This window comes from Chelon labrosus (genome assembly GCF_963514085.1).
Source record: "Chelon labrosus genome assembly, chromosome: 24".
Taxonomy (NCBI): Eukaryota; Metazoa; Chordata; class Actinopteri; order Mugiliformes; family Mugilidae; genus Chelon; species Chelon labrosus.
Window position 1 is genome coordinate 7690813 of NC_140357.1, and position 17087 is coordinate 7707899.

General features: G+C 42.6%; 1 protein-coding gene across 1 annotated transcript in view; it reads left to right on the forward strand.

Moving 5' to 3' along the window:
* The window catches only part of LOC311509230 (gamma-aminobutyric acid receptor subunit gamma-3-like), a gene marked incomplete at both ends in the record, with an annotated part of 72194 nt that overhangs the window by 41302 nt on the left and 13805 nt on the right, over positions 1-17087 (forward strand). The window contains 4 exons of the mRNA XM_084574336.1: positions 1316-1407; positions 1828-1959; positions 5886-5968; positions 10520-10657. Coding sequence (XP_084430462.1) covers positions 1316-1407; positions 1828-1959; positions 5886-5968; positions 10520-10657 — 445 coding nt within the window. The remainder of the gene's footprint in view (positions 1-1315; positions 1408-1827; positions 1960-5885; positions 5969-10519; positions 10658-17087) is intronic.

Consider the following 17087-nt stretch of genomic DNA (forward strand, 5'->3'; position numbering starts at 1 on the left):
TCTACTCCCGGTTATATTTCAAACACATCCTCTGTCAAAAAAGGAGGACCAGGTCCTCCTCTAGAGGGGACTGTGAGGTCCCACACAGAAAAACAGCCTTTGGACAAAATGCTCTTTCTTTACAGAAAGGCCAGAAAGAAGGCCAGTAAGATCTGGAACAGTCTTCCACTCTCCATAAGGGAGCGTCCCACATTACAAACCTTCAAAACTTACCTCAAGCAGTGGTTGAAAGCAAACCAGTCTTGTAACCATTGACTTTCATCTTTTTAGTAATGTACTGTCTTGTCATGTGCTCTTATTGTCCTGTCCTATGTCTTATCATGTTTTTGTGTTACCTGCCTAGGGACTGAGGATGCAATTAGCAGTCAACATGAGCAGCTAAACTTTCCACTTGACACCAATACTTTTACCACTGGGTGATAGCCTCAGCCACCCCTGTGTTACCTGATCCTGCAATATACAGTAAAATGAAAATCTTTGAACCTTTGCCACATTTAAGCACAAAACCGTCAGCAGAACTCGCACGTATCCGAATTCAAGATCAATTATTTTAACTCCAGCCTCAAAGACAGTTAAGATCAATGAATGACACCATTTGTCAGTTATATTTAGCCATTATTTCAATGCAAGCTCTCCAAAGGGATCGGCACGCTCCGATCTTTGTGGAGTCTACACGTGAGCTAAAATATCTGTGGTTATATTAATAACTTGCTTCTACACTTTTTAGTGCAACACGCAGCAGATGCAGTGCAACCGGTTAAACCGCGGAGGAAAAAAAAAACTTTCCAAATAACTTAGATATTCACTAATGGAAATATACTCACCTTGGGGATTATAAAGTGCATTCAAATTCACTTTCTCAAGGATTTAACTTGTGTATTGAATAAAACATAAAACAGTGCACCGACAGACACGCAGAAGTACTTACAACAAGACAAATTCTTTGACTTATATTACCTGGCAAGTGAGAAAATTCTGACTCGGTGCTCTCACGCTTAAACATCTCTCAATTAGAAGAAGAAGGAGTCAATGCTGAGGTGAAGAAAATGTGCTGAAGTAAACAGTTTGCGAAATGGAGCGATTTCATTTCCATATCAAAAGCATAATATGTATTTGGATGTTTCCCGTGAGCGCCGAGCTGCTTTCGGATTTTCTTTGATGTGGACGCGTTTGTGTTTAAACCAACAAATTATCTTATCTTCAGTAAGGACTAGAGTGCTTGGCACACGGACTTCATCCTGCACATCTCTGTCTGTCTCCATGCTTGTCTAAAAAAGGGCTGCCAGTATATTGACTCCTCTTTTTCTCTCCCCAGGAGTACCAGATCGATATTATCTTCGCCCAGACCTGGGTGGACACCCGTCTGCGGTACAACAGCAGCAGCATGCGGATTCTAACCCTCAACAGGTATACTGCACTTACCGAGCATATACACCAAATATAGAGGCATAGAGGCGACTTTATTTATAAACTCCTACACATGTCAGCTTTGTGTTGGCATCGATACGCATCCATTGATCATTTTATATTTACCTTTAAAGGAACTTTGAGACGTCTTTCGTTCTTTCCACTGCAGCAACTATCCTATCTGAACATTTTCACGTGTGAATATCTCATTTGAGAACAATATTCTTCCTCTCTCCCAGGAAGAAGGGCTGTAATTAATGGAACAAATTGATTGATGTGCTTTATTTTCCCTGAGTCTTCCGGGTATTTTTTGCTATACTCTCATTGGGAAGGGGGAGCAGGAGCTTCGTGCGTTTCAGGGAAATCAGAAGGAATTCAGCGCAGATCATTAACTTACCTCCTGCCTCTTGCTTTAACCAGCAATATGGTCGGCCTGATCTGGCTCCCAGACACCATCTTTAGGAATTCCAAGAACGCCGACTCGCACTGGATAACGACGCCCAATCAGCTGCTCCGGATCTGGAACAATGGGAAAATCCTTTACACGCTGAGGTGACAGCAACACATGAAAACACACACACACAAACAGAGCAGAGATATAATAAGAAGGAAATGGCATGTAGCCACGCTAGTAAAAAAAACTTTTTTAATGTGAATAACCCCCTCTTTTGTGACCTTCAATACCTACACTAAACCCAAATTCACTGAAATCAATTTTAAGTTTTTGTTTGAACAGTTTGAAAGAAAAAAAAATGTGTCTGAACAGTATGAAAAATGGATTTAGACAAAATGAGCTGAGAGGTGCAGGCAGCAACCGCGTCGGATGCTCGCTATATTTTATTCTGGATGTATGTACCACGTCCTGTGTCAGTAAAGATTAACAGACTAAGCGCTTGATGAGCTCATATCCTTTTTAGAGAACCTGTCCATGTGATAATAACATTACAGCTACATGGCTATTAGTAACCGTGCAAGCAAAGCTAATTAAGAACCCTAATTAGATTTACAACATCACTAGTGACCCTCCATGTGAATTAGTAGCCCTCCGGAATTAAGATACTATTAGGATTGGATATTACACAGCGGTGGGCAAATTGGCACGTGGGTAGGGTGATGGAAGATGGCATGGTGATAACATAATCGTGGAAATCTTGGAGGCTACTGGTTGAGCCTGTTAATGAAATTGCTCAAGAATTGACAAATGGGAACCTGGATGGCTACCTTTTGGTATATTTTGCAATGATAACCATAAACCCCATTGAACCGTGAAGACCATACAGTGCATCGGCTATACTTCACAACCCCCTTTCTATCTACCCTACGACAGATGTCGCTAGTTTGGACTGAGGGTTATGGCACACGTAAGAGAGGTAGACAGCCCAAGCTGAAATAGAATTTTACCATGGCCCAATTTAAATTGTATATAAGTGTGATAAATTGTGTACATGTGTCAGCCCGTGTTGTTTTCCATGTTGAAATTTGAATATTGTAGCCCTTTTCGGCGCAGCTTTTGTTTACCTTTGGCAAAATAGGATAGGAACTCCTCATCCAACATGTCAACGTGTCATGTGTTTCTGTTCATTTGGGTCTTTTCTTTCTGACAGCTTCTCAGTGGTAGAAGAAATGACACACGGGGAAAGGTTGTGCGAGTGTGTGTGTGAGTTTGTGTGCATGGCCTTATGACAAAATACAAACCCTCACTGTGTCTCAGGATTCGAGTGGATGGGCTCTTTTTAAATTTGAGTGGCATATGGGTTTATGAACCCTCAAGCTCTGACATGAGCTTTTTCTGTCTTGAGGATCCAATTTCACCTGCGCATCCGAGATTTTTAGCTCGAGCTTGGCAAAAACCAACGAGTGTTTATTTCAGGGGTCCTTTAGAGGGCCAGATGCACAGCTCCTGTCATGAAGAGTCAAATAAATCAAAAAACTAAAATTCCTGAAAGGTCCTTCTCTGAGACTGTGGCATTTCATTGTATTTGCCTTGACTGGCAAATTTCAATGTTCAGAGTAGGTTTGATGCCTGTCTGTGAAAATGCTCAGAAGGGAGCAATGTGGCTTTGCAGGAAGCCAGTTACTATTTCTAAATGTAGGAGGGAAAAGGGCTTACTTAAAATGTTCTAATTATTGCTTAAAATCTAACCCATAATTGCAGGGGGATGATTTGGGGCACAGTTGAGGTTAATAACACTGATTGTGAGCTTCTAAATTGAGCCATAAATATGCCTCTTATCAGCAAGGGTTCAGTGGTTCAAGGCTAAAATCCTCCACTCTAAAACAGCTCCAAGTTTAAAGCTGCACTAATCGATATTTTATATATGAATCGCCGACCAAATCATTATGTGTCACGTTAAAGGGGTTCGCTCATTGTGTAAAAAGCCAAAGAATCATCCACCAGCACAGACGTTTGGTGTCAGCTCAGCGCTGTGGTTTGCTCGCCCGTAAATTCTTTTCTTATCAACCTTGTTATTAGCAGCTGTTCTCAGTTAAATCTGTTAAGCCAACTGTGCGCTACCTGCTGAGAACCAAACAACACACAGACAAGTAGCGTTAGCTGGTGAACACAGGTTAGCATTTAGCAAGCTAAAGAGCTAGAAGGAAAGTATAAATCATACTTGGTTTGGGTTAGATTGAGTTGACTTCACCGGGTCACTGTCTTTAACCTCAAATCCAGATAGAAGCTTCTCTCTGCAAAAAAGTAGTTACCTGGTGAGCATAGCTTAGCATTTAGCAAGCTAAAGAGATACAAAGAAGGTAAACATTTATCTAAGCATTTAGGCTTAGATTGGATCACTTACAGTTACTGTTGAACCTCAGTTCTTGATGATAGAAACTTCTTTCAACAAAAGCATTTAGCAGATAGCAGATGAATGTAGGTTAGCATTTAGCAAGCTAAATCTCTAGAGGGAAAAACACATATTGTACTTCGAATAAGGACAAAGTTAGGGTTACTTCACTGTGTTACTGTTGTCATTAGCTAAAGAGCTAGAAGGAAGGTAAATATCATACTTGGTTTGGGTTAGGTTAGCATGCCTAACATAGCTTAGCATTTGGAAAGCTAAATAGCTAGAAGGAAAAAGTTATATTGTTCTTCGAGTTGGGGCTAGGTTAGGGTAATTTCATTGTTTTACTGTTTTCATTAACTTCACTTCCAGATGCTAGCAGCTTCTTTGAGCAGACAGTGTTAGCTGATGGTCTTGGTGTAGCATTTTGCAGTTAGTGGGAACAGAAGAGAAATGTTGTGTGCTAAACGAAAAAGAGGTTGACATCGGGTAAAAAGTGTACAAAATGCTGACATGCGCATACATTGTTAGAGAAATTTTATATTGCATTTAGTATTTTATTCTGCACAAACAGGGATTTGTAACCAGGACAAATATATATATATATATATTATGCCAGCATTTTCCATCCCACGCAGTTGTGTGTAGATGCTAACAGGGAAGTGACTTCTTAAGGCAGCTGCATGTTGGCTCACAGAAGGACTGATTCTGCTCACAAATAGGAAAAGAAACATCTTCGAGAAATTCCCCTTAACAACCACAAACTTCATTTTTAATAGCTAATTTCACTTCTGTTAATGCGTGTCTCTGTGATGAATCTGAAATTTATTGTTTCATTAAAAGGATATTAAGTCTCGAGAGAGGCGTATGTTTGGGGGCTTATTTGCCTCGACTGACACGTCTCTCGCGCTCACATCTCCGCCGCGTCGGTTGCTGCTTGCTCTTTTCACCTCGGCTCCACTCTGTTGACCAAATTTGGATTTCCTGGCGGCTGACAAGCCTGCAGCGAGCGTGTATGCAAATTGGAACTGTACATCATCTGCACTTTGTTCACCTACAAACAAGACGAGCCAGACAGCCCTCTTCCTGCTTTGACTGAAGCTCCTCTTTTGTGCTCTAAGTCAGTCAATTAATGAGAATTCGTATCGGGTACAAAGACACAACAACACACAATGAAAAAGCCAATTTTCATGATGTTCTCCCTTTTGCAGCCTTTATCGTATCCAGTGAAAATTAATTTTGGGATGATGTATTGTAATATGCTGGGAATTTAAAGTGAGTCGGATGTATTTTGCTTGTACGACAAATCTCCAGTGCCTTCATGATCAGAAGTGCTTCCCCAAAAACATCTGGTGTATTGACTTGTCCAGTGATCATAGCTAAGTAGTCCTGTTTTTAGAGGCTTGCATGCCTTTGGGCATTGACCTGATGGAAAAACCAACATGTCCGACACTGATGATGAAACAGTTCTGTCATTTTGAGGGATTCACACATCAACCAAGCAGCCAAGTGTGATCCTGCACCATCTGGTTTGAAGCGCCATATACTATCATGAAAAAAGGAGCATTATGTGATATAATCAGAGATGAATGCCGTGCACTCATGCCGTGCTTCATGGTCCGAGAAATGAAGGAACCGAAGCATTTCTCGTACCTTGGATGTCTAAGTGTCTCTGCGTTTTCTCTCCCTCTCCAGGATGACCATCAACGCAGAGTGCCAGCTGCAGCTCCATAATTTCCCAATGGATGAACACTCCTGTCCTCTCGTCTTCTCCAGCTGTGAATATTGGCATAAACACAACGCAAAAACACACACACACACACACACACACACAATTACGCAGATTGTGATAGCGATACCTATTTATCTTCTAAAGCAAAGCAGACAGGGAAACTCACGGACACAAATTAGAAACTAAATGAAGGAAAATAAAGACAAAAAATAAAACGAGGAGAAAGGTGACAGGAAGGAAAACATCAGTTGATCTGAGCAGGCCGATATGAGTCACAGATGTTATTAGCACAATTTGTAAACTTGGTTCACATCCTGGGAGATGCAGCCCTCTGAGAGGATGCAGAGAGGATGCTAGGTGTCCATGTTTTATTCTCACTGGTGCAAAATGTGCTTAATGGTCTCAGTTAAAGTTCAAGTGACTGATGATAAGAGATTGTCTGATGTCCAACTATGCATAACGTCTTCCTGGTAGCTCAGATTTACATGAGCTTTCCTAGACTTTCCTATAAATGCAATATAGTCTCCTGCAGGGGTGGTAATAAATCAATGATCACATTGTAAGCCTCTAAATAGGGACACCTTCAAACGCAGCTATAACTGCAGTGCAGCTTTTCTTCCATTTCAACAGAAGCTAGGTTAGGAGTTTGGTCAGTAAAATCAGAAAAGGCAATAATCAACATAAGAGTACGGGGAAAAGCAAGAACAGCAATTTATTGGAAATAGGGCTGCATCAGCACGTCAAATCACTTTTTGCTGGCACTAAAGACTCCTCAGCACCTTATCGACTTAGCCACCACTTTTAAGGCATCCATTTTACATCTGATTTTGTGTGGCAGGTCAATTTATGGGCGCAGACGTCTTCCTATGTGAGATACGGTTTCATTTAAGTAATAATCATTACGTGACGCGGCTACAGACGGCTGTGTTTGTCACCGCTCATTATTAAACCCCTGCTCAGCAGCGAGAGGAGATAACGAATTGACTGTTTTCGAACCTGTACACAATGTGTTTACAGTGTGATGAGACAGGGTGTTACAGTACTGCAGTTAGTAAGAGCTATTGACCGTAAATAGGCTTCCATTAAGTCCCTTCTTTCACTGACAGGATTTGACAATCAGGCATTTTTTTTCCCAGCGTATGTGGAAAGACGTCATTTCCCGATTGTGGCAGCAATGGACGAGGAGCTCGTATTTCCAATAACACCGAATTAAAGCCTTACAGATTTTATATGCTGAACAGCATGGCTTATTTGGAATTGTCATGGTAATGTTTCATATTTGGCCTAAGTCATAAAGAGCGCTTCCTGACTCTCCTAGCTCTACCTTATTTAAGTTTTTCTTATTTGTGCCAGATCTCTTGATAATTAAGGAACTAAATTACATTTGGAGATATTACTAAAATGCCTCAAAGAGCCTGGTGTGAGGGAGTTGAATAGGTGTAATTACATTTCTCAGAGTAGAACATATTCTTCTTGATAACTTGGACAGCAAGAACTGTCCTAACATCTGGTTTGTGTCTGTCTCTTATAAAACTTCATTTGTATTTAAGAATATGTCTGATCTGCTCATATGAATCAACTAATTTTGAAAACGTAAAGCTCCGCTCCAGATTTTCCCTGACACGCTACTCCGCCCAATTAGAGTCTCTACAGAAACCGCTTCGGTCCGTCGTGAACCAGCGCAACGGCACATAAACTACCCGAGCAGCAAGTGTTGCTCTCAGGTTGCCTCCGTCTGTCGCGCACGGGCCGTGCTGCCAGCCCGCAAATGGCATATTCCACGGCAGATGGTTTGCGAGATGAAGGTCTGCTCTAGAGGAGGAGGAGGAGGAGTAGAGGGAGACGGGGCAGGCCAGTCGCCGTGCGCTGGGAGGGCGTCTGATGATGAAACCACAATTGGCCGTTCTGCACCGTCTGGTCACATCCACCTCAATCTCTCTCCCAAAGACGCTAATGTATTCTAAAACAGGACAAGCAATGTACATGTGTTTCAGGCCTGATCTTTTAGTTCTTTTTTACAGCGGATGTATCCCTGACAGACATAATCCAAGCAATCCGGCTCCATCATATTTTGAAATCAGCGGCTCGAGTTTTTGTGACAAAGAAGCTTTTAAGCCACTGTGTCTCTCCTTTTAACGTGGCCACTGTATAATGTGCTCAGACAACTGGTGAGCTCAGTATAAAAGCCGTGAAAAAAGCCTCGACTATGATTACAAGCACTTAGCATTAGCTACCTACATCAGAGGCATGCCGCAATCACTTCCTAAAGACCACATACTGTGGTGCTATATATATATATAGTTTAACTGCGCATACCATTAAGTGGGAGCGATTGCATTTGCGTCAATCCAATGGCGTCCATGATTAAGGGTCCGTGGGTAACAAGAAATGGAAATTATTAGCTTGATGTTCCGAAGTCAATGTGATAAACAACATGTGATAAATCTTATTACAAAGCTAACTGTTGGCGTGCCACAGATGAGGAGTATTTCGCATTGTAACATTAATTTAAGCGTCCATTTTATCCAAGACCGTGATCTTTTTGTAAGACTAAGCAGCTTTGTGCCTTTACAAAACAGGGACTAAAAACAAATATTAAAATAGGAAATATTAAGTAAGCTATGTGAAACAAACAGCTTCCTCCACATCCACTACCTTAGCCGTACCTGTCTTTTCTGCAAATCCCTGGATTGATGTAAAGAGGTTCAGAATTCACCGGGTCACCAAAGTCAGTCAGGTACATCCTCTGTGCACCACGTAGTACTGTCTGTACCAGATTTCACATAAATTCACCCGGCAGTTGTCGAGACATCTCCACAAAAGCCAAAAGTGTCAGCCTGCTCACGGCGCTGCGGGATAAGTCAGAGGATCAACTATGTCTGGAAAGTTTATACTCCGGGGCCCGCGAATGTCTGTGCAAAAAAAAAATTCTTTCTAAATCGCTGTTCAGATCGTTCAGTCATGACTAAAATGGTGGACGGCAGCTCGCAGAACGGCAATGTGGCTAACAAACCTTAAAATAAAAGAAACAGAAAGCACATCACATTCTCACATACCCTCCCGCCCAGAAGAGCTGAGGGCCTCCGTTATGTGTGTCTGCCAGAGAGCTTGTTACACTTCATGAACAGTCAATCAAGAGAAGCCGCCGCTCGCAACTTCCCCCGTTTTCATTTTAAATGTATCATCAGAAAAATGGCAGCTTGTCACACTTTCGCGCGCCAGTGTGAAGAACATGGGAAATAATTCCAACTGTTAACAGTTTGAACATATTCCCAAAGCAGCTGACGCTAGAAATAAAGTCGCTACTGACCTACTATGCAGGTACGGCTGTTGGGTAAGGGTAGAGGAGAAAAAAAAAAAGTGCTTACTGTCGGCTGTTCTCTTTTTCTCCAAGTTCTCTGTAGGCAGGGAAAATTTTCAGCTGCCAGATATCTTTGCATATATGCCAGCCTTGTTTACAGTAATATGGCAGAAGTGGACATCTCTTGTTTCCTTTGTTTAGAGGATATTAGCCAAGGCTGTGCATGTGTATAATTTATAACACTGTGGAAGAGCATGTTGCTTCAGGGGGCTTTTAAAGGCATGAAGCATTCTGTAGCTATGAAGATATACTGGTAACACGATGGTAATATTGTCTGCAGTAAAGATAATTGTACAAGCGCACCAAAAGAAATATGACAGCAATAATGTTTGCCAACTATATTGGTGTTTGGAGACAAAAAAAAAACAAAAAACACCCCTCTTGCATCATTGTGATTGCTCCTCATGGTTATAGATGGCTATCCTCTAAATGAGACCATTTACATAATTAGTCTGGTTTCCACTACAGGGCACAACAAGGCTTGCCACTCGCTCATTATTGTCACTCGTTTCTTTTTTCCCGATGTAAAATTGCCTCGACTTGTCGCCTGAGCCCGGCTTTGTTTTCACATTTCGACACACGCAGTCGCTGACGTCGCTGCCTTTTCAGAGGAATCCGATCTCCGGGGCGCGCTTGTGTTTTCAGCGCTTGCCCCCCAGCGAGGATATGCATGCGAAATCCCGTTTTAATGCTAAATATGTCCGGGATCATCGCGCCTGCAAAGAGTCCCCAGCTTTAAAGGCTTTTGAGCAGGTTATTCGCCTTGTAGGCACTCCATGGGAAAGTACTTTCACACGTCACTGAAGCGTAACCACTGGCTCTTCATAGGAATACAGGGATAATGCGCCGCCCACAAACGTACAGACCCCCGGCTCAATTTTCACCATTAGAATATTGTTTGACTCGAGAGACACCTTGAGACCAGTTGGCTTGCAAACAGATGAACAGCAATTAAGATAAATATGAACTGCCTGATAGAGCGCTGGTGCACTATAGTTGATTCCAAGCAAACAAGTTAACAGTAATTGCTCTGTTGGACTCCAGCCCACTGAACCGCCAACGAAAACTTACTGTATAAATTTGTATAAATCATGCATAGCTCAGGTATAAATCATGCATGCAACAAAAACTGCATCACTGCATTAATCCATCCTGTATTCCTTGCCTTCAACTTTTATTTCTATCACTTTTTCTTTCTTTCTTTCTTTCACACGCCAAACTCTGTGCGGTTCCCAGACGGCTACCCGCGAGACGAGATCGTGTACAAGTGGAAGCGGAACTCAGTGGAGACCTCGGACCAGAAGTACTGGCGGCTCTACCAGTTCGACTTCATGGGGCTCAGAAACACCACGGACGTGCTCACGACCACAGCAGGTGAGCAAAACGGCGAGGAAAGGTCGAGGAAAGGTCGACAACTCGGGGGTTTGGGTCGCACAATTCACGGCGTTTGGAGAAATAATAATATAAACCTTCACTTGTCCCGACAGGAAAAGTTGTTTTTGCTTCAACCCTATGTTATGGGAAGGTCAGTCCTGGCTCCCTAAGCTCTACACAGGTTAACATTAGCACCATGCCCATAAATGTAATCATATAACTACAAGCTCAAAGCTCATAAGTATTCCCCTCGGGTGTAAGGGCAAATAGGTTTTTCCACTGACATTAATCACCAAGATTAAAGATTAAAAAGGAAGTTTAATTATTCACTCCTTTCCCTTCTCCCTTCCCATGCGCCCGTGCTTGTGTATATGCCGATTTAATGCGAGCTTGTTGTTTGGAAAACGGTGTCAGCCGGAGACAAAAATGTTGCTCCAACAGGTGACAGTAATTACACTTGCAAACCGGCACGGGTTTGGACAAGCTCCTCATACGATGCTTTCACGGGACCCTCGGAGACAAAAACACCTTCCAGCGGTTTAAAAAGTAAAGCACAATGAATGGGGATGAAGGGAGAGCGTGACGCAGGGATTGTTAACCCCTCTTAACCCTGTTTATGAGATGCACACTCCTTTTGTTTTGGCGCCACGCCGTCTTTTGTCTGCGGAGAGACGTGCTCAGATCTGCATAATGTGACCTGGTTCGGTTTTCCACGCGCTCAACCTCCGTTCATGAATATTCGAGGAAGAGGAGTATGATTAAGAGAAGGATCAAATTATTAAGGAGCTCAGAGGAAATTAGTAGAGCGGCTTCATTTTGCTTTGCGATAAGGTAAAGCCGTCATCGTGGAGCTATGAGTGAAGACTCGGCAGTCTGCGGCAAACAACTTGTTTGTTTGTTTAACTATATCTCCCGTCGGGAATACTGATTGGGCATCCTGTTTCTTTCTAAAGACTCACCGTCAGTGCATCTTTCTGATCACCCCCTCAAAAAAGAAGTGACTGATGAGCACTCTCAACCCGAAGCACAATGATGGCCTTTTAAATTATACGTTTTCCTGGACTCCCGCTGCACCGTTAAAAACACAGCCAAACTAATTTTCTGCCGAGATGCTCAAAAGCCACGGCGAAACCTACACATCTACCTCATGCTGTTCAAGAAAATTAGCCGTTTTCTCATTTATTACCTCGTTTCTTTTTCCTGTTTCACTTGCCGGAGCTCCATCTCCACACGCATGATGATTAGATCCCGGCTAAAAATACCTATCATTAATTTACATCATGACAAACTTTGAAAGTGCTGCGCTTCTCTTCTTCTTCTCCCGCCTTGTTTCCCTCTTTCTCTCATTCTCTCCCCGTTTCATCCCTTCACCCCTCATAAACACATGAGGTATGGGGCTGTTTTAATGAGGACAGAGTGGACAGATCCCTGGCCACGGCGCCACCGGGGACCCCCGTCGCAAATCCACCGTCGTTATCAATTCAGCAGCGTCCTCTTCAAAAGGCCCCCAATGTTGAATCCCAAACACTTCAGTTCTTTGTTCTGCCATCCCATCACAAATTCCCCAAAAGCTTCCATGATGCCCTTTTCTGTGGTTACACTGGAGAAATGCTGATGTTCTTTCCTTTTTTTTCGAATGCCCTTCTTTTCATATAAAGGATCTTCAGTCCCAAGCGAAATAACTGGAAATCCCATACCTGCTATATCCCCTATACTTATTCTTCATTTGATGCTCCACGACTATACATGTTAATTTCCCCTTGCTTGTGCTCATTAACCTGCAGCTGACCGCTATTGCATTGACATCTCAGCTGGAAATCATGAATGTGTGATTGAATCGTCACTACACGTGGAGGAGACATCACCCCACCCTTCTTTGAAACGCAGTCACGTCTAATTATAGCTTAGTAGTGATACGGCACAGTCGGCCCGTCGAGCTTGTTAAGGCGCAGGAGGAGAATGGATCGTAGCATTTTTTCCTAAACCAAGTGCACCGTAAGGAATGCATTACTGTGAAGCTGTTAGCATGCGGCGCTAGAGGATGCTACAAAGTTAGCCAGAGACAGACTTCTCATTGTTAGATCTCATGTTAGCTAGCAAAACATCTGCAGGCATCAACTGCTTTCAGGTGGTCGGCAGCTATAAATTCAAATCACAGCTGTTCGTTCATTGAAATACCTCAGCACGCAATTAGATACTCCTACAATCATTGATCAAATTCAACTCCACAGCACTCACATGATGTATATGACTACGTTGCTGTTACTCTTTTGTCCCTCACAGCATGAAGCCCACCCAAACGGCTTAATTGACCCGGCAGGAGCATAATCAGTTCCCAACGTAGCGTCTCCAGACTAATTTTTTTACAAAAACATTTAGTGTGTGGGGAAAGTTGGGCTAGCTTCAGAGCGAAGTAAAACTCACCAGCATCCAAAAACCAAGAGCTTCTCATAAGGATCAAACTGACCTGAGTGATCTTTCTAATTTTCACCACTGAAAAGCTCCTGAAAAGCTCCTGAGAAGCTCCTGAGAAGCTCTTGAGAAGCTCTTGAGGAGCTCTTGAGAAGCTCCTGAGAAGCTCCTGAGAAGCTCTTGAGGAGCTTCTGAAAAGCTCCTGAGAAGCTCCTGAGAAGCTCTTGAGAAGCTCTTGAGGAGCTCCTGAGAAGGCCCCTAAACCCTCCCCCAACTCTGGCCATGTACCTAAACTGAGACAACCGTAGTAGCCAGAGGAGCCTACGTCTGTGTTGAACTCTGCAACTCAAGCAGCTGCTGGTAGGCCGAGAAGTGCAAGAACGTAAATATTCAGTGGTGGTAAATGAGAGAGCAGCTTGCTGAACGCTTGCCTTGGGATGATAATGATTCGCCAAATCAGTTACCTATCCATAGGCATATGTATTAATTGGCTCGCAGTATGAATAGCCAGGGCTGATTAAATCCTTCCAACCTCCTCTAATTATCTGCCACTGGTCTCTCATTTACCACCAATCGCTAGTCACTGGCTTTGATGTTAACAGACTCTCAATAGTCTTATTTTTGGCACCAGCCTTAGGCCATGTCCCACTGCTCCAATGGAAGCACTTAGTAGCCAGCTAATCAGAATCTTAGTAATAAATAGTCACTTTAAGAGGCATTTCTTTCTGCTAAAACTCAGTTAAATCCCCCAACTGATTGTCACCAGACCTTAAGCAAAGTCTCCCAAATTTAACCTAAAGCATGACGGTGAGGAAAACCACAATATTTAGTTATTATATATCGATGTGTATTATTAAACTTGGTAAAGGAAGAGAAACGCACTTATATCATCACTTCAGCCAAGAAGGAAGCAGCCCGAGTTTCTGCTGACTTGCCCTGAGCTCATTACTGAAACAGTTTTCCCAGAGTTTTCCTCGCAGCTTCCAAACAGAAAGCAGAGCCCAGCGTACGGCATGACAGAGTCTGTGGACGAGCGCGGCGCAGGCAACTCGAACTAATAAGTATCCAGCCGAGTGTGTAAACAGAGGGGTTGATACTCCCCTAACAAAATGTAAACAGTGGTGTTGTTCGCTACAATGCACAGTCAGAGCTGCAGCCGTGGATAGTCGGTCTGGGATTCTGCATTAATGCAGCCTCATATCATACAGTAGAACTTAAATAGCATTATCCTGCGTAATAATGCAAAATTAAATGCCACAAATGAATGGGGACATAGCTGCAATGCTAAGAAACCTTTAACAACAGGGAAATGGGTACCCATTGTTGAACTGATCTCAACTTTGAGTGGGGCAACGACCAATGGGAGCGTCCTATGCAGATTATTGACCATGCGTTTTATTTTATTTGATATAAGTCTTAAATCCTGAACAAATGTATTCATCATCCATCATTACCAAAGCAGACATCTGGATATAAAGCCCAGTCAAAAATATCCTTGATTAATCCCAGTGGACTCCTACACCTGGCCTCTTATTTTGATTGTATACCTATCACAATTGTGTTAAATGGGACTAAAGTAAACTGCACATCCCTGCACATGTAATTGAAGTGATCAATGGGGGTCACAAAATAAGCAGTAGCCAGCTGTTTTAATTAATAATGTCAGCCCCCGCCAGAGAGTTGAACTGAAAGCGGGAAGACCTCATTTAAAATCCCACCGACGTTCATAACAGTGCCACGGACTAAAAATTCAGCAAGAATAGAGCCTTCCTCAGCCCAGTGTTTCAGCATACAGCTGAGAAAAGACTTTCTCAGCTATAAATCACAAGGCTTGCTTCGTTTCTTTAGAAAAGGACGGCTGTTTCTTTTTAGTGAAACGCTTGCTTCCCATCAGCCCCGGACCTTTGCAAGCAAAAAGTAACTGCTTATGATTCAAGGGGCTCATGCTGTAGTGCTAGGACAGAGGCTAGAGGTACTAAATGGAAGAAATGGCACACGAAGAAAACACTCCTGCACTGCAGACAGCTCCAAAATGTTTTACCTCATGTATGAAAATGTGAAAAAGTATGATGGAGAGGCTTTCAAAAAGTCCTCCAGCTGGCGGTGCCCTGTGGGTTACCGTCTAGTGATCAAATACTTAAAGAAAGACAGGGACATTATCACAAAAAAAGCGCCGCACCTTTACACCTGAACAACCGTGCAAGCGCCAAACACTCCTCTCCACTGTGCTCTTTATTCATGGCACCTGCGATTAAAATGCTTATTTCACTTCTGTGTAAAGGAAGAGGTGAAATTCCGCCGCGAGCGGAGGACAAAGGGCCCTCCTCTACAGATGTTTTATTCAGCCTGACATCGTTTTTGTGGAAACGTCTTGAGTGGCGGCAGATTATCAAACGCCGTTCTCCAGTAATATTTAAAGTAGTATCGCTCGACTGATGTGCATAACTTTGTCAAGGTTACGGAACAATGGCTTCTGTTCGCCGTGCTCAATATCTCCCCGCCGCTGTCAATTAAAGGCTGCAAAAACAAGCATCCTGCTGTAGTCGCACCATTAAAGAGGCAATAGAATAAACTCTCCCCTCATTTTTCTTCCCCTTACACTGACAGTGCCATTGTGCACTTGCTCAAGTTGGAAAGAAGTTTCTGTTTCTATTTTTTTTGGAGGCCTTCATCAAGGTTTTACACTTTTGTTTTCCTCCTTTCTTTTTGTCCTTTGCGCTCTGTAAGTCTTAAAAAGCTCATTTGCTTCAGCCATCTCCTCTCTCTTCTGTCTCCTCCCGTCCTTGTGTTTTTTCCTCTCCATCTGCCTGCCTTAACATTTGATAGATGATAAGCAATTATATACCCAAAGGCCAGACCATCAGAAAAGCAACTTAACTCTTTGTCTTGTGTGACCAATAATAAACAACTCTGACAAACTCCAGTGAAGTCTTAATTAAAACGAAGACCTTAGGTCTCCACACGGCTTAAGACACTTATGACAACCTCATTAGAAAACTGAGCCGACACCACTTTCTCACTGGTTTCCGATAGACAGAAAATGCCTCATTTTGTAAGCGGTGTTCCCCAGGGCTCACTCATTGGCCCCTGGCTGTTTTTGTAACTGCTTCACCTCGATTCTGTTAGTCCATATACCAAAACTGCCACAGCTTCTCCAATAAAGTGGAGTATAGAGTATGTAGAGTCTGCTGCTAACAGTCTGGTTCCGTCCTCTGTTTTCACGACAATAATGAAGTTAAGAGCACAGCGTGATATCGCCCCTAGCTACACATCAGACCTTTTTAATTACTCATGAGCCAGTGTGCTGCTTTGGGATCCTTGGGGATGATGAACTGGAGCTCGTGAGCGCATAACAAAGTGTAACTTACAAAATAGCAGGTTCACCTTAATGGAACCTACGGAGCAATTTCACAGCTTGAAAAAGGGGTAATTGTTGAAAACTGTTTAATGGGTGCCATATGACTGGAAGAAAAAAAAGGCTAACTCTGAAGGGGGAATCCTACATCAACCAGAATGCATTGTAGATACTGCCATCCAAGGCAGCTCAGTTTGCCACTACTTTTTATAGGTATTTCCTACAAAAGTTTTGTCACGGCATGCATATTTACTCGGTTTCACGTTTTTTTAGCAAACTGCATTGTGTTAATGTCATAATTATTCAGTAAAGGACGCAAAGCAAAGTTTTCTAACTACAGTTCACATCAATGGGGGCTTTAAGGGATTTAGCAGGAAGTATAATGTTGCTGTTACTGGACAACTTGATTATTTTAGCATATAATTAATTACATTTTTCAAAACAGGCCGTTTAAAAGTGTAAAAAAAATAGCAGTTCTGATTGTTGTGTATTTATGGGTAAAGAAAAATGTTACTAGATTACTTTGATACTGATCAAGTTAAAAAGCAGTCTTGTGAGACCGCAGATTTTGGAGTATTTATTTATACTCCATGAAGGAGAACAATTTTTGATTCTTGCTTTACTGTATTCCATATATATGATATCATCATATCTATCTTACAT